We start from the raw sequence: 25408 nt of genomic DNA on the forward strand, positions 1-25408 counted from the left end.
CTGTAACATCATCATCTGAGCTTATTCTGATAACAAATCTCTAACCAATCCTCTTATGTTGCAGCATTTTGTGTTTTTTGTTTGAGAGATTTTCAGCTTCAGGCGCATCTCTTTTGTCAGTTTTCCACAGTGGGCGCCTCAGGAAGGAACAGCGAGTGGGGGGACCACTGAATTCTGTCAACTCCATTATGTTTTAGAGGAGACGTCCACAAAGGAGCTCTCTAAACTGCAGCATCAGGGGGAGATGGAGAGGGGTGGAGGGGAGGGATGATGAAGGTGCGGAGTCTGAGAGGAAGAAGAGGGATTGAGTGAGGAATCTGACCTACTTCTCCTTGGCTTATTTAAATGCTGAGGACAGCCTAGTGAACCAACCAGAAGCCTGGAAGCTGGCCTAGCAACAACGGCCAGAGAAATCCAGTCTTCAAAACAACTAACTGGTTTCCCCTCAGCTCCCACCGCCAAGTTCTTTTTGTTTTTAATCTTGTTTGAGGCAACAACCTTCTTTCTTTCATTTTTTGGGGTAAAATGAAGCAGAAATCAATCTCATGTCTCACAGATGAGATGCTGTGAACAAAGACCTGCGTTCAGGAGAAGCAGAAAGTCTCTGTTTGTTGTTAGATGTGAAGTTAAAGAGCCGGTTCAGTGTGAGGCGGAGAACAGCAGCTTGGTGCAGCCACTGTGCAGTCCAAGTTTCAGCATGTCTGTAAAGTCCACATGAAGCCATGACAGAAAGCAGATTTATGCTCTGAATCAGTGTGTCGTGTCCCAGTCGTCATGTGCTGGATGAATCCTGTAAAGTAATATATGAACACACCTCTGCCAGCAGAGGAGGCCATTTCTGTGAAAGCTGCAAGGTTTTGGTGGATGGCGTCAACGTGAATGACCTCACGCTGCCCCACCAGCTGGTCTTCTTCCCACACAGCATCCTGGTGCCACGTCTTCCCTCAGAGACCAATCACACCAGGCCTCCTCCTTCCACTGCTGCGTGTAGGGGTGATGGAGGAAACCGGCCTACAGGATGGTCTGAGGTTCCACAGCACTAAATGCAACAAAGATGTCGTCTGGTGTGGAGTTTAAGCTTCAGCTTCAACACATCGGATAACACAGGCCAGTCTTCAGTCCCCTCGTGTATTAACACACAGCTGACTTCCATCCTGAGACCACTTTGGAGGGATGGAGGGATATGTCCCGAGCACACATGTGAATCCAATCTTCACACCGTCATGTCTCTGCAACTAACACATCTCTGAGAGCTAAAAACACGCAAACAGAAGAAAACTACGATTATTCCAAGACTGCAGCCAAGGCAGGGTTTTCAAGGCAAATTAGCTTTTCAGACTCATTCTAGAGGTAACAGAGTAAAAATTCCACAGAACTCAAACGTCTTGATGGTCTAAAGTAACAGAGGAGCAGCTCAGACCTGACTTAGTTTAGGATTTCCACCGGTTCCACCGTGCATCAACAGGAAAGACCACGACAACCTGTGGATGTTGGGCAGGTGCTGAGTCAGCGTGATGGCGGCGCACTCAGCCTGTAGAGGTTCAGGCTCAGACATTAGGACGACGCCACCCATGGGCCAAAACCCTCCAGCTCTGAATTCCTCTTAACATTTTGCATGTTCATGGAAAGCGAACATAGAGTCTCAGTTTAAACAAACGGCAAAGTATTTGATGCAGGAATGCGTCGTTCCAGCTAAATCAAACACATTTAGCATCATTAAAGCTCATAAGACAGAGGTGAGGTCTGGTTCCGGCAGCAGTAAAAGCTCCTTTCTTCCCCACAGAGAAATCCCATTACCTACTTAATGCACATTAATGCATTTCTTCTCCTGCCCGTCAGAGAGCCACTGCATCGGGCACCAAACCCTGATAAAAGCCGGATGGGCCGGTGGAGCCCTCTAACATCTTGGCAGGGAAGTGATTAAAGCCCACATGTGCTCTCAGGTCTGAGATGAGGCTAAACAAGCCACAACTAGGACGCCATGAATTATGCATCTTTATCCAGAAAGCTTAGCGGGAGATGTGACTTGATTACCTTCCATTTATAATTTCCCTGCAGCACGTTCCTGACTAGATCCTAAACGCAGAGACGGGAAGACGTTCGTGTTCTGCTCAGATTCAGAGGAACAAACACAGATATGGTGAAGATGAGGCTCAGAGCAGTGTTATTAAATCTCTTTCTTTCCATTCTTAGATTAGATTAAAATCAACTTTTCTCACTATTTCAGGCACATTTTTGCATATTTGATTGTTGATATTTCTCCCATAAAATAACTCCTCCATGCCTTAAACTGGCTTTGATGCAATGTCTTCCCTCAGTATTTAGTGAATACATAAATGACTAGTACTGGTTAAACTTTACCAGCCTCAAATTAGAGGGAGTTGATTCCTAGCTGGATTGTGTCTTATTCAGGAATTACTTTCATACTTTGGAGTTTCTGGAACTGTGTAAGGACTGGCTAATATTTGTGTTTTTACTAGTACGGTGGATATGGGTGTGATTTCCAGACAGGCGTCCACGGGCAGCTCTGAGCCTGCAGTACCCCTCCCCCACCAGCAGAGGGCTGGAGGAACTCCTGCTGCTCCAGCTCCAAAACTACAGTAAGTTTTAAACTTAATGCTCTTTACTGCATGCACAAAAGAAACTATATTTGTTATGACATAATCTTGTGCACCATTAACGTTTTCAGATCTCTGACAGCGGAACGACTTCACACAGCAGCTGATCGATCAGAGTGATCAACTTATTAAAAAGTTACCGTCCACTGATCTATACAGTCAAATAAAGGAGTTTCAGTAGAGTAAGAACTCCAGTGAGTTCTAAACCGTCTTGTTTTATTCTATGAAGTCTAGAAATGGCTGCATAAGCAGAAGCCTGCAGCAGAGACCTGATCTGTTCTGGCCGGGACGTCTAAATTCTTGTTTTAGCCTCAGAGTAAAAAGTGCAAATTGTCATGACAGCATTTTTCTTGCCTTCGTTCCACGTGCTGCTTCAGGTACGACGGCAGCGTGCATGTGGTTGGTACGACAGCGATGCGGAGACAAGGAAAGAATATTTCTGGACCTTCTTCAGCCAGCCAACTGCAGAAACCCCACTGAGCTGCTTTCAGTGCACTTCTTGATTCTATGGACGTTAATTCCTGCACGGCCCCGTATGATGTAAAATCCAGCCGGTACCGGAACCTGCAGAGTCTCCGTTTCCTCCATTATAACCAGCAGCTCCTAAACTGGGAGGATTAAGAATGTCCAAAACTTTCATTTTAAGTAAATGTTTCTTTAAAAAAAAAAAAAAGAAAAAATGAGGAGACTCATAACATTTTTGTTATTTTTATGATGTAAATTGAGGGAAAGCAGTTCCAGCTCCAAATATTGGCAGCTCGTATCGGGCCTAAAATATCCACCCTGGTCCATCCCTTGCGCTGGGAAGATGTCGGGGAGTCACTTCTCAGATTTTTGATCTTGAATGGAAACAGCTGGTAAGTCCCATCATTTTAATCTTTGACACAATCCACTGTTTTTCATGCAGTTTTTTCTTCAAAATGAAATATGAAACCACAATAATTTCTTTTCTAAAACCTGATTTTGTGCTCAGAATATGAATAAAAAATAACGATTGCTTGATTTTTAATCTGAGACAAGTTTTGTTGTGTTGAACTCGTCTGATAATCATGATAAATACATACAGAATGTAATATTTCTTTCTCTTACATGTGCTTTAAACAGTGAAAAGTGCTTTTAGTTGTGCGGCCGAGCTGCTTGAACTTCACACAGCTTTGTGACTTGGGTCGATTTAAATGAGAAACAGTGAATGGAAAATGGAAAAGACTTCCACTAAAGCACTAAAAGGTTTTGCTAGAGGTGGCTGTTTTACAGAAGACTTGATGCACATTAGGGGGCATGAAGGTCCATGTGCTTTGTGGTAGGTTTGTTTTATGTACCTTCTGGCAAGGAAACGCCAGTCCATGATGTTTGTAGTGCGTTAAGGAAAACCCAACCTGTGACGTTACAGAGCGCTAAGGTCAAAGCTCCCACGTCAACCTCCCGCTCAAGAAGTCAGTTTATATAACTAGTCTTCCTGAACAGCTGATAGCTGTCATGGCGGCGGTTCTGGTGGTACTTCCATGGTCCATTTCTGAATCCTCTAGAATCCCGACTCTTGGGCTGAAGCCAGTCAACTCAGATCTGTTTTTGTTTTGGCTCAGTCATCGGATCAATGACAGCCTTGCAGAATCTGTTCTGCATGTGGATGAGATCAGAACAGCTGTACACACTATCAGCTGGAATAAAAGCCTTCAAACAAACAGAACTTCTTCTCATCTTAACCAGCCGTAAGCAGACTAATGTTTCTCTGTAGTATCCTGGTTTCTAGCTGCATGTTCACTCTAAACACTGAATTACAAAGAGTGAAGACATCTTCAAAAGCTTTATAACAAAGTGAAGGTTGCTTTTAAAACATCTGGAATCATCTAGTGGATTCATGTTGCTTCTGGATAAATCCCAGAGCATCATTCAGCCATAACCACATGTTCTCAGTCACATCTGGAGACACTCACCCTGTTAAAGCGTTTGGCCTGGAAGAGGTGTCCGTTGACTCGGTAGAGCTTCCTCCATCTTCTGGCCCCGCGACGATAGATCGATTCTAGGAGAGAAACCAAACAGTTGTAGAGCAGCAGCATGATGAGGGCTGATGGGGAGGGGGCGGAGGTACGCTCAGGTGGAGCGACACAAGTAAATGGAGGCTGATGTAAAGATCCAGAGGCTCTTCTATTGTGTTAAGAGTTCAACCATCGGGTTTGTCAACAGGCTCCACACACCCTGACGAAGCGCCTGCCTCCCCCTTCCACCCTTCTTTCCTTTTATTCTTGCTTCTTCACTTCCTCCCTCCTCTCCTTCTTACCTTGTGTGATGAATCAGATTATCAACGCTTCATAAGGCTTTTTATTCAGATGAGACTATGGAGGCAGAGCTTTCTAAAATGGATCTGTATTGTCAGCTATTAATGAACTTCAGCACTTTAACATTAGTCTAGAAGTGTCCTAAACTGGCAGATTCTGCCCTAAAATCCTTCTACATCCAACCAGACGTGATTTTTTTTATTTAACCTTTATTTTATCAGGAAAGTCCCTCTGAGATTAACAAGACAGCAGCAGCCCAAATTCCACCACAAACAGTAAAACACCCAAAGAACAACATAACACATAAGTATAAAACATATAAATATACCAATCTGAGAGGGTAAAAGAATAGAGAAAGCATGGTTAGCTGGACAAGCAGCTCCAGACACATATAGTCAGCTTCCCAGCTCTTTAAGACATTTTTAAAGCTCTAAGTTCAGTGTGAGCTTTGGGGACTTTCAGTAAAGAAAAAGCATCACAGTGCAGACAAAAGTTACTCCACTTAAGTGGAATATATAAAAATCACAAAGGTTGAGAGAGAAGCAGGCCAAGAATGGATTTATAGATAAAATAATACCAATGTGAAAGTCTGCGTATGGATAGAGAAGCCACTGGACTCATAAAGGCTGCAGTGGTGGGTGAGAGCCTTGCAGCCCGTCACAAACCTTAAAGCACCGTGGTGCACATTGTCCAGAGAACCAAGAACTGAGCAGAGGCGTGCATATGCAGCAGGCCTACACAGTCCATCGGGGGAGGACAGCAGCTTTTTTGGGGACGATAGAAGGAACAGAAACATATCAGCTTTGCTATGCATCTGGTCTACAAAGACAACTTGAAGTCGCTTCATTTAAAACTGACTTATAAGAAATTTCATTAGAAATATAAAAAAAATGGATCAAGCCAAGCCGCTAGCTCTAACACTCTGTTAAAGGTAAAGTGTGTACGAATCACAGACATCTGGTGGTAAACATGGGCATAGCATGTAGTAAATACACGGTGGCCAAACCTCTTCCAGACAAAGACGTTTTCATGTGTGAGTGGATCCAGTGGCGTCAGGTGCACTGATGACTGCACCACAGGTAACTGTCTTCTTCTATGGTGCGTTTAAGGCGTTAGGGTGCTCTAGCACTTATCAAACAAAGCCGGTAATGTAGCGTTACAGCTTCACACAGAGTTGTTTGTCCATTCAGAGACACCGTAGTAAAACCAGTGAGCAGCTGCCATGTGAGTGGACCCAAGTAGATAAAAATGGCTCCTTCTAAGTCAATAAAAACACAAGTTGTTTTACTAAAGTGATTAGATACCAATGGAAACAGGTTTTAATGTTTTTTTCTGTCATTGACCTTTGATTTTGTTACACACTACACCTTTAAGGTAAGAGAAACAAACCAGTTGGAAGTACAGAAGATTTGGCAGCTAAGTGGACGACTTTTAATCTCTTAGTCAAGAAAACTTCCTGGTTGTGAAGACGGGGGGAGACTAAATCCAGGTGTAGATGTTAAATGTCTTCATATGCTGAGGATTATATATGCTTGTATGCTTTTCATGCTTATGATGGGGACAGTCAGTCGTATGATCACAGCTGTTTTCCTCATCGTTTGTGTTACTGACCTACAGCTTTTATTCAGCACCAGAGATGGATCCCATTAAAATCTGCTGACATCAGCCACATGTGCAGAAGTCAGGACAGGTTTGCACACTGCTCTCCAGTCTCTGCTCCAGCCTGGCTTTTTGTTTGGACCAGCTGCTCTTCACCAAACCTCTACACTGCCTGTTTCATCTCAAACAGACACCCATACAGCACAGCTGGGTTCAACAAATGCTACTGATTCATGAGCCAAACGATGTCAAATCATTCACTTTTCATCAAATAAAAGTACACCACAGCTTTCCAAAGATAGAAAAGGGAAAATCCTCTCTACCAGCAACTTCTCTCAGTATGTATATGAACTACAACTAAATCTAACTGTATGATAAGGATTCACAGCAGCGACTGAAGCTTCACTAGTTCAGGTTTAACTGTGACGCCTTTTATCAGGACCTGCATCAATCTTTTCAGCAGTAACTTTCATATTAAAGATAATAACACAAGCCAGCGTAGGACCGCCCGTCACCAGTTTCCCTCCCTTCAGCCACGCTGCATGGCCTGCAGGAGAGGAGACCCGACCATCTAGCCATTACATCTCGCTTTAATCCTCCAGCTTGATTCATTTTTCCTGCTTTCAACACATCAACTTCAAGGACACAATGCTCACCTCCATTTTTTCCACAGCGGTTGTGTCATTTTTGTGCAAAAACAAGAGACCACATCAGACTCAGCCCCTCTGACTCCAATTATCCACCAGCTGCTTTCCCAGTGCCTCTCCCTGTCTGCTCGGCTGCTCCAGGGATGGGTGTGGTAGCCATATCCTCCTCCTCCACTCATTTTTTTGCCTCTGTTGCTATGGTAGCCTCAGCCCACCATATACTGTACCAGCTATTATTAGTTTGCTGTGGGGATGTCAGGATGACACCGTCTGCATGTAAAAAGTGCATCTTAACAAACCCCCGCTCTCATCTTCTGTTAAACTGGCTCCAGTGTGGTGCAGGATCAGGCTGAGCGTCACATGCGCCGTTTTTATCTCATGAGCAATGGGTGCCTCTGAATGTTCATACCCCGAGGTGAACTCCAGATGGGGTTATCAGGGGGCCTATCATCCCTGAGCCAACAATTTTCTCTTCTTTCTCTGCCACACTCTCTAGCGTTTGTCTACAAGTGCAACACTGAAATCTTTTCAAGCTGAAGATTTTATATAAATATTATCATTTTGGGCAAGCTATACTGAAAGCGGATTGAGTCTTGTCCCAGCCAAAGGCAGGTCTCTGGGGATTTAAACACACTAGCCGACATTTGGCTGAATGGAAGTGTAAGAGCAGACATGCAGGACTGTAGGATTTGTAGGATTTTGTGGTGAATATCCTGTGAATCTGGATTCTGTCTGCTTCTGACTTGGTGCTGCTGATATCAGAGTGAAAGCGAGACACAAAGAGCCTGATTTTAGGCTCTCCTCTATGTCTCCTCCTAATCCTGTTAAGTCAAGCCTGTTAAAGAAAAAAGTGTCGCTGCCTCACAAAATCTCTGCTGTGTGTTTCCATAGTTACCCCATATTTCTCCCCCTGCTTGTGCTGGTGGGTGACTGGGAGAACTGGGGGAGACACCATGTACCACTATGAAGTAGTGTGATGAGAGCAAGCTTTCACATCTGGTTACAGACTAGTGATGCGCGGGTCGGGTTTTTTTCCGACCCGCGGGTCCCGCTCTTTTAAAAAAAATTGGACCGCACCAACCCGCCCCGCACCTCCGCTTCTATTTTTTTAACCCGCCCCGCCCCGCCCCGCCCCATTAAAACACATGTTATGATATTGACGAATGCTTTTATTTAGTCTGAGAAAGGTGCATATGGTCTCCTAAATTGGCACTGGAACCTGGCAACACAAAATGTATTTTCTTTTGAACGTTAAGTCTATAAACATAAATAGGCAAACAAAAAAAGTGTTTTAAAGCGTTTAAGTGTTATAAAGCCAATGCTGCTGCTGTTGTCTGCACTGATTACCTCATTGAACCTGTGCCAAACCTGTGATTTAGCCATTTGACCCTCTTTCTTCTTTTTAAGGACGTAAACTCCCGAACGAATGTTATTCAACACTTCTTCCATCTTTTGTTGCTTGTCTGCTTGGCGCTTTCTGCACGTAGCCTGCGTAGCCTACTACGCGCCTACGTGGACATTACGTTATAAAACGTGACCTGTGTTTAAATAACTGATAAATATTTTGTCTTACATATTATAGTAACAAAATGTAGACACTGATTAAGGTCTTTATTTTCAGTTTGACAAAAAATAAAATTAATAGATAGAACTAGATATTTCAGAATAGTAAACCACACCAACCCGCCCCGCAGTGAAGCGAAAATTCTTTGACCCGCCCCAACCCGACCCGCGGGTAACCCGCGGGACCCGCGGGTTAGGAGGCGGCCCGCGCATCACTATTACAGACACCACATTTACTTTACTTTCTTTAATATTCTGTTATGTTTGCATCAAAAGATGGAAATAAATAAAACTTAAAGACCTACAAGGAGAGTAAATGTGATTTTACACATTTACAGTGTCGTGAAATTAATTAACCAATAATAATTATAATAATCATGATTATTTTTTTTAACATAATCATATTGAGAACATTAATAATGGTCCTTTTAGAAGTCTGAAGAACTAATAACAATAAAAACTTGTTTGGGAGGCTCAGTGATGATAAAAAAACATTTGGTTGGTTGGAACAAAGCTAAATACACATGACAGCACCTGGTCTAACTGGACTCAAAGTGGTCTGACTATCACCTAATTATGACGTCCCATCTTGTTTGAATTCATGCTTGTGTTGTTCTTACTCTCAAATGTAAGTCGTTTTGGATAAAAGCGTCTGCTAAATGACTGTAGAATAGAATAAATATTAACTTGTGCTGTAACACAGTGACCAAGCAGGTATTCACTGATGGATTCAGAGCAGTAGAAACTTCAGTCTGAGCTACAGAGGTTACAGACAATCTGCTCCAGGATGGGATTTTTTCCTTCAGACCACAAGTTCTGATTTACCCTCCAAGAAATACAAATCTGAGATCACTGTACAAATGACCACCGCAGGCGGGGGGGCTATTGTTGTCTGGACACAAGTCGGTCTCGGTCTGGACATCCTAAGTGGTAGTTTTTCAGCAGGACCTGGGCTAATGTGGTCTGGGTCCCCACACAGGAGTGTATTCACTCTGTTTGTACACCACAGATCAGAAGCTAACTTCACCAACATTTCTTCATGGAGTTTGAAAACTGATGTTATTTACCTTTTTTAAATTACGTCATTTCAGACTCTACATGTGTCACAAGTGTCCACCACCCTGATGGGCGGACAGGTGTGTGTGCTCATGCAGGTGAGCCACTCCCACCGGCCGACAGACAGAGAGCATGTGGTCGAAAATGTGGCATAAATACACAAGATTTCCCTCCACCCAGCAGCAGCACTGAGGCACCGACGTTTCAAGCTCCAGTTTCACTCTCTGCTCCATCGAAGATCTAAACTACACCTTTACCAAGGACCCGCTCAGCTTCTGATTGGTTAGTCGAGTGTGGAGAGCAGAGCGGCGTTCCTCTCATACGATTGGTAGATAAACATGACAACATTAGAGCACATCAAGTTAATAAATCCTCTTTTCTTTTTCACCAGAGATCCAGCACGGTGCCGGGATAATTCCTGTAAAAGATGCCAAATCTGTTGGTTCTCCAGTTGATATTTAGACCTTGGATCTGAGCCCATCTCTCTTGTCCCACTGCACACTGGATGTACTGGAGGGTTCCCACCCAAATCAGTTCCAGTGTGGGTTTAGAGCCAGAACCTAACTTAGAACTAGTTTCTGCCACTGAAGCACAGCTAGCATGAAGGAAAACCAGAACCATGCTGGTTCCTGGAGCAGAGTGTAGAACTATCAGGAGCTGGAGGTTTTAAACCCCACCGTCTAAAAATGTGACCCAGGTCCAGTTTAGGTTTTAGTCACATGTTTCTACACTATATTTGCACTGAAAACCTTAAACAAGTTTCAGATGAATAACTGGAGTTTTCGTTCAGTTTCTCCCCTCCTAATAATAAGAAGTGCTTTATAGTTTCCAGCAGCCTCATGCAACCTTCCCAACGGGAATGGCCATTATAATAATGGTACATAGTAAAAGTACATAACATATCTGGTGATACTTGTACTCTCATCATGTGGGGAAAGATCACTGCCATAAAGATTTAGTAAATTAAACTTAGTTACTTTAGGTCTGAGCATTTCTAGCTCATTAAAACCAGAGTCCTTGTGGGTTTTAATGAAGCTTTCCCTGGTCTGACTTAGTTTGTGTCTCAAATGATTGAACTTTGGATCAAAACATCAGCTGCAGCTGGGGATTATTAAAAATCAGCTTAGTAAAAAAAAAAAAAAAAAGATTTTGATCTGACTGGTGACCATGAATATCGTATGACTGCCTGAGTTTTCTTTTATGTGTGAATGAAGAAGAAAGGAAGACAAAGCAGAGCTCATGACTAGAACTCCATCTGGATGAAGAATTACATGGAAATATGTGTAAAAAAGCTGCGTTTCTATATCAATCTGTAGGAAATTACATCAGCAGTGAATAACACATCTTTGACAGATTTACAGAAAAATCCATAAATAAATGAAACTTAAATCTGTCGATGTGGGACTTACTATTAAAGACAGATATTAATGGTTTATAGTCATCAGTTACGAGTCAGACGGTCCTCCCGGTCAACGTTCTTTCATGGTGGCTCCACATGAGCACAAACAGGGTTAAATTTACCCTGAGTTCAGGCTCACAGGACTGTCAGAAAAACAGACGAGAGCAGGTTTGTCAGCTCCCTCCCAGACCCTGAAACTCCCAGCTACTCATGCAGCAGAAAATTCTCAGTCAACTAAAAAATGCAACATAATCATGAAATTAATTCCCAGTCTGCATCAATACAATTTCAGCAACAACGGCCACACAGACCTTTTCACAGCCTGTTCAGAGCAGGACTACGCTCCCAGACCAGTCAGACAAGCTGGGGTGTCTGAGAGAAGTGGGTGGACACAGCTCACATCCAGCCAACAACCCGCCGCCTCTGAACACATTCTGTGAGGCCGGCTTGTTATTTATAAGCACAAATTGATCCTGCAGCAAGCTGGCTCGGATTGATTTGTATAAGTTATTGAAGGAGGGGTGGGGGTGTAAGGCTTGACATTATTCTGTTACCACGCTGGTGTTATGCAGGCTACAGACAAAATACAGACTTTTTAACTATAGGCACCCACAGTGCGTATGCAGCTACACTTCCACAGATCTCTGTATGCATCTGCAGAGATGTCCAGACAGTTCCAAAATGTTTAAACCTTCTCAGTCTGTAAATGTGAACAAGCATCAAATCATGTTTTATACCCATGGAATACCACAGACAACAGCACAACTTACCCTTCCACACGACTGGTTTGCTGCTCATTACCTTGACCATGAAGGTGAAAACACTCAGCCTCATCAACACATACTGCTCATAACATGTAAGACAGATAACATCCTCTGTTATTAAGTGGATCCACTACTACAACCAGTTTCTAGCTGATGGGGCAGACTGGGAGCGTGGATCCCTCCCAGCCTGAAGAGGAGAACCAGGTCAGAAACGCTGCGACACACCGGCTGCAAAGAGCTGACCTATTACACCATCTCCCTCAGGAGAACACAACTCATTGTCCTATTTTTCTCCCGAAATGAGAATAAGTAAAAGACGCAGAGTGATGGAACAAAGCAGAACAGTCAGAGCGCTTCTCACTGACCCACCTCCAGATGCAAAAGCCAGCGAGCAGAGTCCTGCCATTTTCTCCGGTGACGGTATAAAGAAGAGCATGCAGCCTGCCGTGATGTTCTGGAGGTTAGGTAGGGAGCTGGGGTGGGAGAACAGGGTGGTACTACCATATCTATCCAGAACAGGACATTTATAGGGGCTTGACTCACTTCCAGACATTGTTCCTCTCACTCACAGGAAAGTAGCAGCTACAAGCTGCTGCCAACACCCTCCCCCAAAAAACCAAGAGGTAAAGCACAAAGCTTCACGAGGGAGAACGGACCTCACTGTTCTCATGAGTTCTCATGAGTCAGAAGAATCTAGACTCGCTCTCATCAGGATACAAGGAACTCTGACAAAGTTACTTCCAGTAACTTTATATTGAGGATGATTATATAAAGAAAGGTTATTAGTGGCCTCCACTTCAGAAGCTGAAAGGATCAGGGCAGCAGCCCTGAGGCGTTGTAGACACAACCAGACCTGCCAGATAAGAGGCATGCTTGACCATTAATTCATTTTAATTATAATGTTCCAGATAAAAATGTAGAGGATGGACACAGACAAGGCTGAAATTACAAAAGACATCTAATTAAAAAAGTGCTCATCTGATCTGCATTTAGGACTCTGTGAAGGCCTGTGAGGGCCGTCAGGGGTTAAACTGTAAGAAAGCAGCCAAATGTGTGGGGGGGTTCCTCCGGACTGCAGACGAGTCGGCGTCCCATGCTGATGAGTCAGAGCTAGTGATGCGCGGGTCGGGTTTTTTTCCGACCCGCGGGTCCCGCTCTTTTAAAAAAAATTGGACCGCACCAACCCGCCCCGCACCTCCGCTTCTATTTTTTTAACCCGCCCCGCCCCGCCCCGCCCCATTAAAACACATGTTATGATATTGACGAATGCTTTTATTTAGTCTGAGAAAGGTGCATATGGTCTCCTAAATTGGCACTGGAACCTGGCAACACAAAATGTATTTTCTTTTGAACGTTAAGTCTATAAACATAAATAGGCAAACAAAAAAAGTGTTTTAAAGCGTTTAAGTGTTATAAAGCCAATGCTGCTGCTGTTGTCTGCACTGATTACCTCATTGAACCTATGCCAAACCTGTGATTTAGCCATTTGACCCTCTTTCTTCTTTTTAAGGACGTAAACTCCCGAACGAATGTTATTCAACACTTCTTCCATCTTTTGTTGCTTGTCTGCTTGGCGCTTTCTGCACGTAGCCTGCGTAGCCTACTACGCGCCTACGTGGACATTACGTTATAAAACGTGACCTGTGTTTAAATAACTGATAAATATTTTGTCTTACATATTATAGTAACAAAATGTAGACACTGATTAAGGTCTTTATTTTCAGTTTGACAAAAAATAAAATTAATAGATAGAACTAGATATTTCAGAATAGTAAACCACACCAACCCGCCCCGCAGTGAAGCGAAAATTCTTTGACCCGCCCCAACCCGACCCGCGGGTAACCCGCGGGACCCGCGGGTTAGGAGGCGGCCCGCGCATCACTAGTCAGAGCCAACAGGTATCACCGTGGTAACAGATCTATCACCGTGGTACCCCCACATCACGTCTCACAGAGAACAAGGACGTGTCTGCATAACAAACACAATCAGGCAGCTGAAAGTCTACAAAATTCTTCATGTGCCGTGAAGTTCATCATTTACAGACAGGTACAGACGCACCTGTACCTGTCGTCATGGGCTGTACCATCACACAGTACCACTCCACAGCCAACACCAGTTAGCCATCATAAACAAACCGTAACACCTCACACAGGTTGTATATGACCATCCATCCTCACAAGCAGCATCATCATCTTCAGACATCAACACTATAGCCGACTTCTTCATGAACAAGCTGATCATCTGCTTTAAAAGTTCCTACAGTAAACGAGAGGTAACTACATGAGGAGTGTAACACCCGGTTACGTTCTGAACCGTCGGCTTTTAACAGGAGCCCGAGGTTTTACACCCGCCTCGACTGTTTAGATCCTGTATGAGTGATTACTGATGAGCTAGTGATTCATCCTGAAGCTTCCTGATCACCGTGTTAAAACCTGATTTTTGGTTATTTACAGAAACAGCTGGATTCTGGAACAGAGCAGGCCGGTGGTTTCGTAGTGAATCCTGGTTTCGGCATGGTGAAACCTGATGGAAATCTAGACTGAAAAGTGGGACACTGATGCATTTAGATGAGGCTTTTGGTAGTTAAGTAAACTAAATGAAATGTTTCCACACATCCAGGCCAAGAACTGAAGGCTCCCTACCCACTTTGAGTCCACCTGTAATGTCTTGTGGGTGTGTACTAACAGAAGTGTGTTTTTTGCTTGAGTTGAACAGCAGGTGCCGCTGGAGTCTAAATAAACAGGAGAAATAAACATGAGGCCTCCAGGTCATCTCTGGATTATACCAGCAGCTGGAGCACCAGTCTGACCAGACTGATCCCTGACATGAAACTTGTCCTCAGCGTCCTGCTCAAGGACACTTCAGCACACCCACCTCATCCCTAAATGTGACTGTGGTTGAAAATCAGAAAGACTTCAGCATCCGAGCGAGTGAGTCTGCTCAGTCACCTGAAATGAGTCAGTCTCAGGATGATTTGTGCCCTGATCAGACGTAGTAACTACTAGTTGCTGCTTTCTGCTTGTCCTCCTCCGCATGTCCCGTGATAAAATGGTCCTGCTTTAAACCCGCCCGAATCCACAGACCTTCCCCGAACATCAGAAGAATCATTTCTGCTGCATCTGCACCCAGGCAGCACATCTGGTGATATACGAGATGCTGCATGGGGACATATACTGTGTCCCGACACCAGCATCTTATTTTTGTTCTACACGAGTTGGGAATATGACCTGAGGTCACGTCTGAAACATCTGAGATCATATCCTGACCAGGGTCAGAATCCTGCAGTAACTGCAGGGTAGATGTCTCCATGTTGCAGAAGAATCTGGACCATTTCTGGCTCATGTCCTTGTTTAGTTGACATGCTCTGGTCCCAGGATACTTCCAGGAGGACGCCACAGCATTGTGAGAAAAAAGTAGCCGACATTTATCAAAAACATTTTTACTGGGGCTGCTACAATGAATGCAAAGAGATTAATCTGAAATTAACACTTTAATGTTTTTACACAGTAAAGCATGAATGACTAAATGACCCCGGCCACAGGAAAAATCTGGATTTAGCATCATCTCGACCAAAGAAGCAGATTCTGGACATGTAGGTGTTTTGCTAAAGCTGTGAACCGAATCCACCAAAAACATTTTATCCTCCTTATTTTTGAAGATTCTGATGTTTCTAAATAATACTGGGGGGCTAGTGAACATGATGTGTTATCCTGGCTGAGAAAGTTTGGGAACCAATGCTTTAAATTACCATCAAGTTTACTAGTAAGCGAGGAAATGTTGCATATGATGGCTGCAAATGTGATGCGTCATGTTTAACAGACAACTCTCATATTTCTGTCTTCAGACTGTGGATATTTGTTTTATTACAGATGTGTTACAAGCCTTTACTAACAGGCTGTTTAATCTACAAAATCTCACAGAGACTGATTATCACATTATAAACAGATGCCTTCGTTTGGATTTTTTTATTTAAATTAAACCTAAAACAGACAAAAAAGTTAAATATCATATATTTGATATATTTGGTGAACATGGTTGGTATTGATCCTAAATATTACAGCCAAATATTAGAAAATAAATGGTTTCTGATGGTTTTCGAGGTGTTTGTGGAAAATTTTAACTTCGTAAACATCAGCCGCTGAACGAATAAAGAAAAAATTTTTTTTTTCAATCTCAAATTTTCTTAAACCTTTAGTTATGGTGATACTTTGCTTGATTTTTACACTTTTTCTAACCTCCTGACCTCCTGTCCAGTATCACAGCAGCAGAATGAGTTTTTCACCATGAATTTCAGCTGCTGTGGATTAAATCTTCTCCTCCAAAGACTTTTGGAGGAATCTGTTTTTAACTGATCAGCTGTTTGCAGCAAGTACAACACGTGTTCAGAGCAGCTGATGCACAGCTCTGTGTTTCAGGACAGACTTTCTCCATCGTCTGGCAACATAAACATTATCTACATTTTATTCATAAACATTACAGTCGAAAAATGAACCTCCACTTTTGGTTCAACTGAGTAGTAAAAGGGTTTTTATGTACAAGTTTAAAGTCTGGAAAGAAAGAAAAATGCACATGCTTTGTTTAAGAGAGGCTTCTGAAAGTGAGTTTTCAAACATGTTATTCATGATTATGTCACTAAATCTACGAGGTAACCTGGATGCAGACAGGCTGAGGTTTCATGGATCAGCAGCTCCTCTGGTTCTGGTTCTGCTCCAGCATGGCCGGCGTGTCACTGACTCGCTGTCTTACAGGAACAAATGCTCCCAACCAAAGACAGCCATTTTAATTCATTTAGAATAATTTCACATTAAATCTCACTATATTTCCCTCCACTTACTAATCAGTTGTGAAGTGTTTAACGGACTGAGTTTAACTCAGTCCTGGTGCTACGTTTCCCCGGAGCCTCGTGCAGCTCTGCTCAGACCTGTGATGACCCAACACCATCAGAAACTACATTTACAGGATCTTCCACCTTCACCCGGAGAGCCCTGCTGTCAGGGTGCAAGGCGGAGGTGAGGACCCCAACGCAGGCAGACGAGACAGGAGGTTTCATTTATGAGAACTAATCTTCAAAGCAAAACAAAATACACAAGAACTACAAAATCAGACAAGAACAACAGAACTAAACATGACAAGCCTGTAAAACCCAAACCAAAAACTCAGATCATGACATCCTACCTTTGACTCGAAAGTAGAACAGCAGCGTGAGCAGCATCCCTCCTTCTAAACAAGTCCAGCTCCTTCATACTCTGGATCAACTACTCATCCTCCTCTGCTACTCTTCTGCTGATCCTGCCTTCCTCCTCCTCCTCCTCCTCCTGCTCTCTCCTCCCTCCCTTTCCTTCTTATTTGCATTTAACCTCCTCAAGGCTGCTCTTCTCCATCTTCCTGTGACACAGCCCAGTAAAACACATCGAAGGAGGGTTACATAAGCTTCCATTCCAAAATATTTTTTCTTGTCTACTTCTTTAATGGTTGTGCATCAGTTGCTCTGCACTGAGGATAAGATGTCCCTACAGTCTGCATCCAGGCTGCAGTTGCAGCTTCTTGCCCACAAGATGGCGTAAGTGGTTAGGATGCAACAGCTGCATCCTCTGCACACTTCACTTCTAACCCAAATACAAACCTCGTGGACTATTTTTGGTTGCTGTGCTGTTGGAACATGTCCTGGATGACAGCTTCACTTTCCCAGAAACAAGTGTAAAGATGCATTTATAGCACTTTTCAGACCTAAAGACAGCATGTGACTGTTTGTCATGCTGCCCTATTTAAGCCTGAGGTAGTGCATCCTGAGGCTGGATATTACTGGGAATGTACAGAGAGGGATAACTAATTTAACTAGTTAGCCTTGTTGTATTCTCACTTAAATATAATGCCAACATGCAGAACTGCGTACCAAATACAGGTAAAGGAATATTGGCCAATATACATCATTGGGTTTAAATCACATCTCTCCACTAGAAGGTAAAAGGAATAATTAAGAATTATCACATGAGTAGGGAGAAGCAGTAAAGCAGGCGTCCAGCTCGGGTCCCTCTGCAGTAAAGCTACGCAAGAAAAAACGGCTAAAAAGAGAAAGTAGAAGAACATCGACTGGAAGTTTGTTGTCCTTCTCTGATTTCTGATGCTTTTTATTTCAGAGGCTGATTAGGATTTCCTTCTAGTATAAGAATAAAAAATGTGTCTTTTCTGTGTTTAAACAGTAAAACACATGAACTAGAAATAACTTTTACATTTTCACCACAGCTGCAAACAAACATCCAGTATGTGAAGCTCAGAACGATTTTATTCACTTTAACGTAAATGAGCAGCTGTTACGTTTCATCATTCACAATAAACTTGTTAAAAAACCTGAAAACTTTTCAGATCTTCCCTGAACTACATCTCATTCACACAATAGAAAAACTTTCTAAACCAAACACCTGTATGACCTCAATTATCTGCCAACTATAAAAGAACATCTGAGTCCATAATAAATGTTTTAAAACAAGCTTTTCTAGACACAGAGATCCCACAGAATAAGATAAATAACCAAAAACATGATTGAAGTGAAATACATTAAAAATGTCCTGAAAACAAAGAAAAACCAAAAGATATTTAATCTCGGTTTATGCAGCGTAGTCAGTGCAGGCTGATGAAATGCCAGATCTGTTCCAATGCAGCGTTCTGCTGTGTGGATGCTAACACTCCCCCCACACCAGCCCCGCCATCAGAACAATGTTCCCATCACGTCACCAAACCGCTCGAGAAATTATCCAGAAACGTGACTAAAAGCCTAAGACCTTGTCTCCAGTCCCCCAAGTCCCAATCTGATCAAGCCTCCATGGTACGCACCGGAACGAGCCCACCCCAACAAGTCACTGAAACCAAACCAAGTTTTACTTGGTACTCAAGTGTTTTGGTAAGAAAAAGCAAAGCCCTCTGTCTGCGTGATGATTTAACCCTATAAAGTCCACCATGAACAGTTTGATTTAGGACTGAAACCTCCCTCTTTCAGCTAAACACAGGCTTGGAAACATGTACGTCCTTTCTTGCCAGCCAGTGTTGCAAACAGCAGGGAGACTGTGTGAGCATTTTCTGCATTCTTTCACGGTGACGAAGGAAAAGATTACTCTCCAGGCTGGACACAGCGGTATCAAAGCAACCTTGAAGACATTTTTACTTTATCAGCCTCGCCAGGAGTAGGCTCTGTTCAGCAGTTGCTCTTGTAATCTGAATCTGAGGCTCCCTGTGATACCACGTTGCAACTGCAGTATATTCAGAATCCAGAGCCTAAGACATAATTTGTTATGTCTGCTGAGGTGAAGCTATGATGAAAAAGCCATCAGTTGTCTGAAAGTGTTAGTGGAGATCAGTGTGGAGGAACTGGCTCATTCTGATGATACTGGGGAGTGAAAGCTGAGATAGAAAAGACTAATTTCTCCCTTGGAAGTGACACTCACAGCGTGGCCAGCTTAGCTTTAAACAGATGCAACATGTTTTCACAGACTTAGAAATGTTTGGCTTTTCTAGTTACTTCATCGTGAAGGTTTGTGGGATTTTATTGTGAAGCCATGTTTGCACATGCACCCCAGTCCGGTAAGTGTTCTAGAGAGGTTGTCAAGAGGTGGCACAGGAGAATGCAAATGTCAGCAGCATATATTCTGGATTCAGTTTTTCTGACCCTGCAGCAAGTGAAATGTCCAGAAGATCAACAGGTGACACAGTGAACAGAGCAGCAGGTTTTCCAGAGAACAATGAGTTGCTGCTCGTCTGGCTCCACGTTGTTCTGGGTTTGCAGGCCTTCCTGCATCTCTTCCTGCATCTCTTCCTGCATCCCATCCTGCATCTCATCCTGCATCTCTTCCTGCATCTCATTCTGAATCTATTCCTGCATCTCATCCTGCATCTCTTCCTGCATCTCTTCCTGAATCTATTCCTGCATCTCATCCTGCATCTCTTCCTGAATCTATTCCTGCATCTCATCCTGCATCAATCCCTGCATCTCTTCCTGAATCTATTCCTGCATCTCGCCCTGCATCTCATCCTGCATCTCTTCCTGCATCTATTCCTGTATCTCATCCTTCATCTCGCCCTGCATCTCTTCCTGCATCTCATTCTGAATCTATTCCTGCATCTCATCCTGCATCTCGCCCTGCATCTCTTCCTGTATCTCATCCTTCATCTCGCCCTGCATCTCTTCCTGCATCTCATTCTGAATCTATTCCTGCATCTCATCCTGCATCTCTTCCTGCATCTCTTCCTGTATCTCATCCTTCATCTCGCCCTGCATCTCTTCCTGCATCTCATTCTGAATCTATTCCTGCATCTCATCCTGCATCTCTTCCTGCATCTCTTCCTGCATCTCATCCTTCATCTCGCCCTGCATCTCATCCTGCATCTCTTCCTGCATCTATTCCTGTATCTCATCCTTCATCTCGCCCTGCATCTCATCCTGCATCTCATCCTGCATCTCATCCTGCATCTCGCCCTGCATCTCTCCCTGCATCTCTTCCTGCATCTATTCCTGCATCTCATCCTTCATCTCGCCCTGCATCTCATCCTGCATCTCTTCCTGCATCTATTCCTGCATCTCATCCTGCATCTCTTCCTGCATCTCTTCCTGCAGCTCATCCTGCATCTCTTCCTGTATCTCTCCCTGCATCTCGTCCTGCATCTCATCCTGCATCTCTTCCTGCATCTCTTCCTGCATCTCATCCTGCATCTCTTCCTGCATCTCTTCCTGCAGCTCATCCTGCATCTCTTCCTGTATCTCTCCCTGCATCTCGTCCTGCATCTCTTCTTGCATCTCGTCCTGCATCTCTCCCTGCATCTATTCCTGCATCTCATCCTGCATCTCTTCCTGCATCTCTGCCCGCATCTCTTCCTGCATCTCTTCCTGCATCTCGCCCTGCATCTCTTCTTGCATCTCATCCTGCATCTCTTCCTGCATCTCTCCCTGCATCTCTTCCTGCATCTCATCCTGCATCTCTTCTTGCATCTCATCCTGCATCTCTCCTTGCATCTCTTTCTGCATATCGTCCTGCATCTCTTCCTGCATCTCTTCCTGCATCTCTTCCTGCATCTCGTCCTGCATCTCTCCCTGCATCTCTTCCTGCATCTCGTCCTGCATCTCTCCCTGCATCTCTTCCTGCATCTCTCCCTGCATCTCTTCCTGCATCTCGCCCTGCATCTCTTCCTGCATCTCGTCCTGCATCTCTCCCTGCATCTCTTCCTGCATCTCGCCCTGCATCTCGTCCTACATCTCTTCCTGCATCTCGCCCTGCAGCTCTTCCTGCATCTCTTCCTGCATCTCTTCCTGCATCTCTTCCCACATCTCTCCCTGCATCTCTTTCTGCATCTCGCCCTGCATCTCTTCCCGCATCTCTCCCTGCATCTCTTTCTGCATCTCGCCCTGCATCTCTTCCCGCATCTCTCCCTGCATCTCTTTCTGCATCTCGCCCTGCATCTCTTCCCGCATTTCGTCCTGCATCTCTTCCTGCATCTCTCCCTGCATCTCATCCTGCATCTCGTCCTGCATCTCTTCCCGCATCTCTCCCTGCATCTCTTCCTGCATCTCGCCCTGCATCTCTTCCCGCATCTCTTCCTGCATCTCGCCCTGCATCTCGCCCTGCATCTCTTCTTGCATCTCATCCTGCATCTCTTCCTGCATCTCTCCCTGCATCTCTTCCTGCATCTCGCCCTGCATCTCTCCCTGCATCTCTTCCTGCATCGATTCCTGCATCTCTTCCTGCATCTCATCCTGCATCTCTTCCTGCATCTATTCCTGCATCTCATCCTTCATCTCGCCCTGCATCTCATCCTGCATCTCTTCCTGCATCTATTCCTGCATCTCTTCCTGCATCTCTTCCTGCAGCTCATCCTGCATCTCTCCCTGCATCTCGTCCTGCATCTCATCCTGCATCTCTTCCTGCATCTCTTCCTGCATCTCATCCTGCATCGATTCCTGCATCTCTTCCTGCAGCTCATCCTGCATCTCTTCCTGCATCTCTCCCTGCATCTCGTCCTGCATCTCTTCTTGCATCTCGTCCTGCATCTCTCCCTGCAACTCTTCCTGCATCTCATCCTGCATCTCATCCTGCATCTCTTCTTGCATCTCATCCTGCATCTCTTCCTGCATCTCGCCCACATCTCTTCCTGCATCTCGCCCTGCATCTCTTCTTGCATCTCATCCTGCATCTATTCCTGCATCTCTTCCTGCATCTCATCCTGCATCTATTCCTGCATCTCTTCCTGCATCTCATCTTGCATCTCTTCTTGCATCTCATCCTGCATCTCTCCCTGCATCTCTTTCTGCATATCGTCCTGCATCTCTCCCTGCATCTCTTCCTGCATCTCGTCCTGCATCTCTCCCTGCATCTCTTCCTGCATCTCTTCCTGCATCTCTCCCTGCATCTCTTCCTGCATCTCTTCCTGCATCTCGCCCTGCATCTCTTCCTGCATCTCGTCCTGCATCTCTTCCTGCATCTCGCCCTGCATCTCTTCCCGCATCTCTTCCCGCATCTCTCCCTGCATCTCTTTCTGCATCTCGCCCTGCATCTCTTCTTGCATCTCTCCCTGCATCTCATCCTGCATCTCGTCCTGCATCTCTTCCCGCATCTCTCCCTGCATCTCTTCCTGCATCTCGCCCTGCATCTCTTCCCGCATCTCTTCCTGCATCTCGCCCTGCATCTCGCCCTGCATCTCTTCTTGCATCTCATCCTGCATCTCTCCCTGCATCTCTTCCTGCATCTCGCCCTGCATCTCGCCCTGCATCTCTTCCTGCATCTCGCCCCGCATCTCGCCCCGCATCTCATCCTGCATCTCGCCCTGCATCTCATCTCGCATCTCATCCTGCATCCCGCATCTCGTCCTGCATCTTGTCCTGCATCTCGTTGACCCATTTAATTTCAATACAGATCAGATTTAACGCTTCACCTGCAGCACTACCAGTAATGTACGTGTCATTTTTATATGAACACAACCGCCTACAGGTGCACTGAATACATTTACTTCATTAGTCTTTATATCAACAAGACTAAAAACATCCGTTTTCTGAGACAGAATAACAAGTCTGAAGTGGAAGCTATGGGAGCAAACTGGTGGATGATATGTAGCTCTGGAAGAAGGTAAACAATTGTTCATTTATACGGGAAAGATGGAGAAAGAAGTAAAAGACTGAGTTGTTTTTCTGGCTGTTGCTACCAGTGCTGTAGGGTATAACAACATGACTAGGCGCTCGAGTTGGAACCTGAATAAGCATCTTCACTCACATATCAGATCCGATATTCCCGTATCAGATCTAGGACCAGTGTTGCAAACTGGGTCTGAAAACTGAAATAGATGGGTGGATTTCTGTGTCTATGTAAATTATTTATGTCATATTCAGTCACTAAAACAACTGGAATGCCGAGGTATCGTATTTATTTCTATTTTTGATGTCATTTTGTGAGAGGGGACAAAGTATGAATGAACTCTGACACACTGGTCACGACTATCAGAAGAAATGGGGAAAAAAATGGAAATGATCATCACATCACAGCCTGGCTTTAAAAACATGGTAATGATTAGGAGTTGTGTCTGTTTATGTGGGAGGAAAGACAACTGTGAACATAAACCATCTACTATGCAACTACGCTGAACTGCGGTCACAACACAGGAGCAGCGAGGTAAGCTCACACTCGCCTTAATAAATAACAGCAGCTGTTTGTTTCAAATCTCTGATGCTCCAAACCCTGACAGGTCATCGCACTGGCTCTGCAGCTGGATCACATAAGATGGAAGGACTTGTTTAAAATGCTTTCACCTCAAATGATGAAAAACAGAACAGCAAGGTGACCTGGTCACGCATGATGGTCACTGAGCACAGAAATGCAGACTAAAACCAGAACCGGAGTTTAAAAATAAAACAAAAAACAGAAGAAGGAGATTTTAATTCTTCTGCTTTGATTTGATTGAGTTTGATTGGGAAGATGGAGATGGGGTGTAACATAAGAAAGAGGGGAGAATTAGATAAAGAGGGAATGCCACAGGGGAGGGCTCTGAAATGAGGCCAACTCTGTTAACAGGACTCAAAGCTGGCTCACTTTAGCAGTTTAGCTCCTTTCCTGCTCGGCACATAGCCGGCTATGGCTAGCTGCAGCCGCGCCATTGTTGTATGGCTTGTTTGTGCCAGCTGAAGTGGTTGCCCAGTGGGAGCATTATGCAAGAGACCAGCCTTTTGTGGATTAGCCTTCTGAACAGATGTGCTCCAGGCTAACGCTATTCACTGCAGGGGTTCAGTAGTACGACATGCCATCCACTCCAAATCCAGCTGCAATACAGAATGAGGTCAGAGGCAGAAGTAGAAGCGAGACGAGTGGCTGCAGAGGAGAACGCTTCAAAGTTCCACCACTGCAAACATAAAACCTCAAATCACTTTCCTGTCAGGAGTTTTCTGAGGCTTTTGGAGAAAAAACTAGATATAAATTGAAGATGTGTAGATTTAAAATGAACACCTGTATCTCCAGGGACCACCACCTGAGTAAATGAAAGGTAGGGTAGGAGATGTTTTCCAGGCATATTTCTCTACTAGGGCGGTGTGGTGGTTAGCACCGCAGCCTCAGAGCAAGAAGGTAGCTGGTTCGAATCTCGACTGGGGGGAGGTTCGAACCTTGAGGGTGGTGGTCTTTCTGTGTGGAGTTTGCATGTTCTCCCCGTGTATGCGTGGGTTCTCTCCGGGTTCTTTGGCTTCCTCCCACCGTCCAAAGACATGCATGTTAGGTTAACTGGTGACTCTAAATTCTCCCTAGGAGTGTGTGCGAGTGTGAATGGTTGTTTGTCCCCTATGTGTTGGCCCTGTGATGGACTGGTGACCTGTCCAGGGTCATCCTGCCTCTCACCTTTACTGCTGGGATAGGCTCCTGCTTACTGCGACCCTTAATGGACTAGGCGGATCAGAGAAAATCAATGAATATTTCTTCACTATATTGCTTAAATTCCCATTCACACCCGATTGCATCCAATACGTACTGTACATTACTGTACTGTACGGCACATTACCGTACAGCATATTACAGTACTGTACGGCACATTACCGTACAGCATATTACAGTACCGTATGAAACATTACCGTACAGCATATTACAGTACCGTATGAAACATTACTGTACAGCATATTACAGTACCGTATGACACATTACGGTGTTGTAATGTGTCATATAGTGTGGATATTTTTAAAAACAGACTCAAGACCCACCTTTTTAGTTTAGCATTTTAATAATTACTTTTATTATTACTATTGTATTTATTCATTTATTTATTCTTAACACACAGGCTGTATTCAGCTTCTTTTTATTTATCATTTATGTATTTGTTTTATCATTTTGTATTCTATTATTTCACGGGTTCTCTTATTTTATGGGTCTTAGCAATATTACTTTTATACCCAGGGTTGGTTTTTAAATTGTTTTAGATTTGGTTTTACAGTGTTTTATCTCAGTGTTTCCCCAGACCACAAGATCCCAGAATT

The 25408-nt window shown here is 44.2% G+C and overlaps 1 protein-coding gene across 4 annotated transcripts in view; it reads right to left on the reverse strand.

Annotated features, from left to right (window-relative positions):
• prkcz (protein kinase C, zeta) overlaps positions 1-25408 on the reverse strand; it is a 147060-nt gene that overhangs the window by 69008 nt on the left and 52644 nt on the right. For 2 of the 4 annotated variants that reach the window (XM_042004701.1, XM_042004704.1), the window contains one exon: positions 4553-4638. In XM_042004701.1, the coding sequence (XP_041860635.1) occupies positions 4553-4638 (86 nt within the window). Of the gene's footprint in view, positions 1-4552; positions 4639-12291; positions 12509-17097; positions 17992-25408 lie in introns of those variants that run through there. The other 2 variants (XM_042004705.1, XM_042004703.1) reach the window with 2 other exon arrangements.

Source organism: Melanotaenia boesemani, chromosome 13 (assembly GCF_017639745.1).
Source record: "Melanotaenia boesemani isolate fMelBoe1 chromosome 13, fMelBoe1.pri, whole genome shotgun sequence".
NCBI lineage: Eukaryota > Metazoa > Chordata > Actinopteri > Atheriniformes > Melanotaeniidae > Melanotaenia > Melanotaenia boesemani.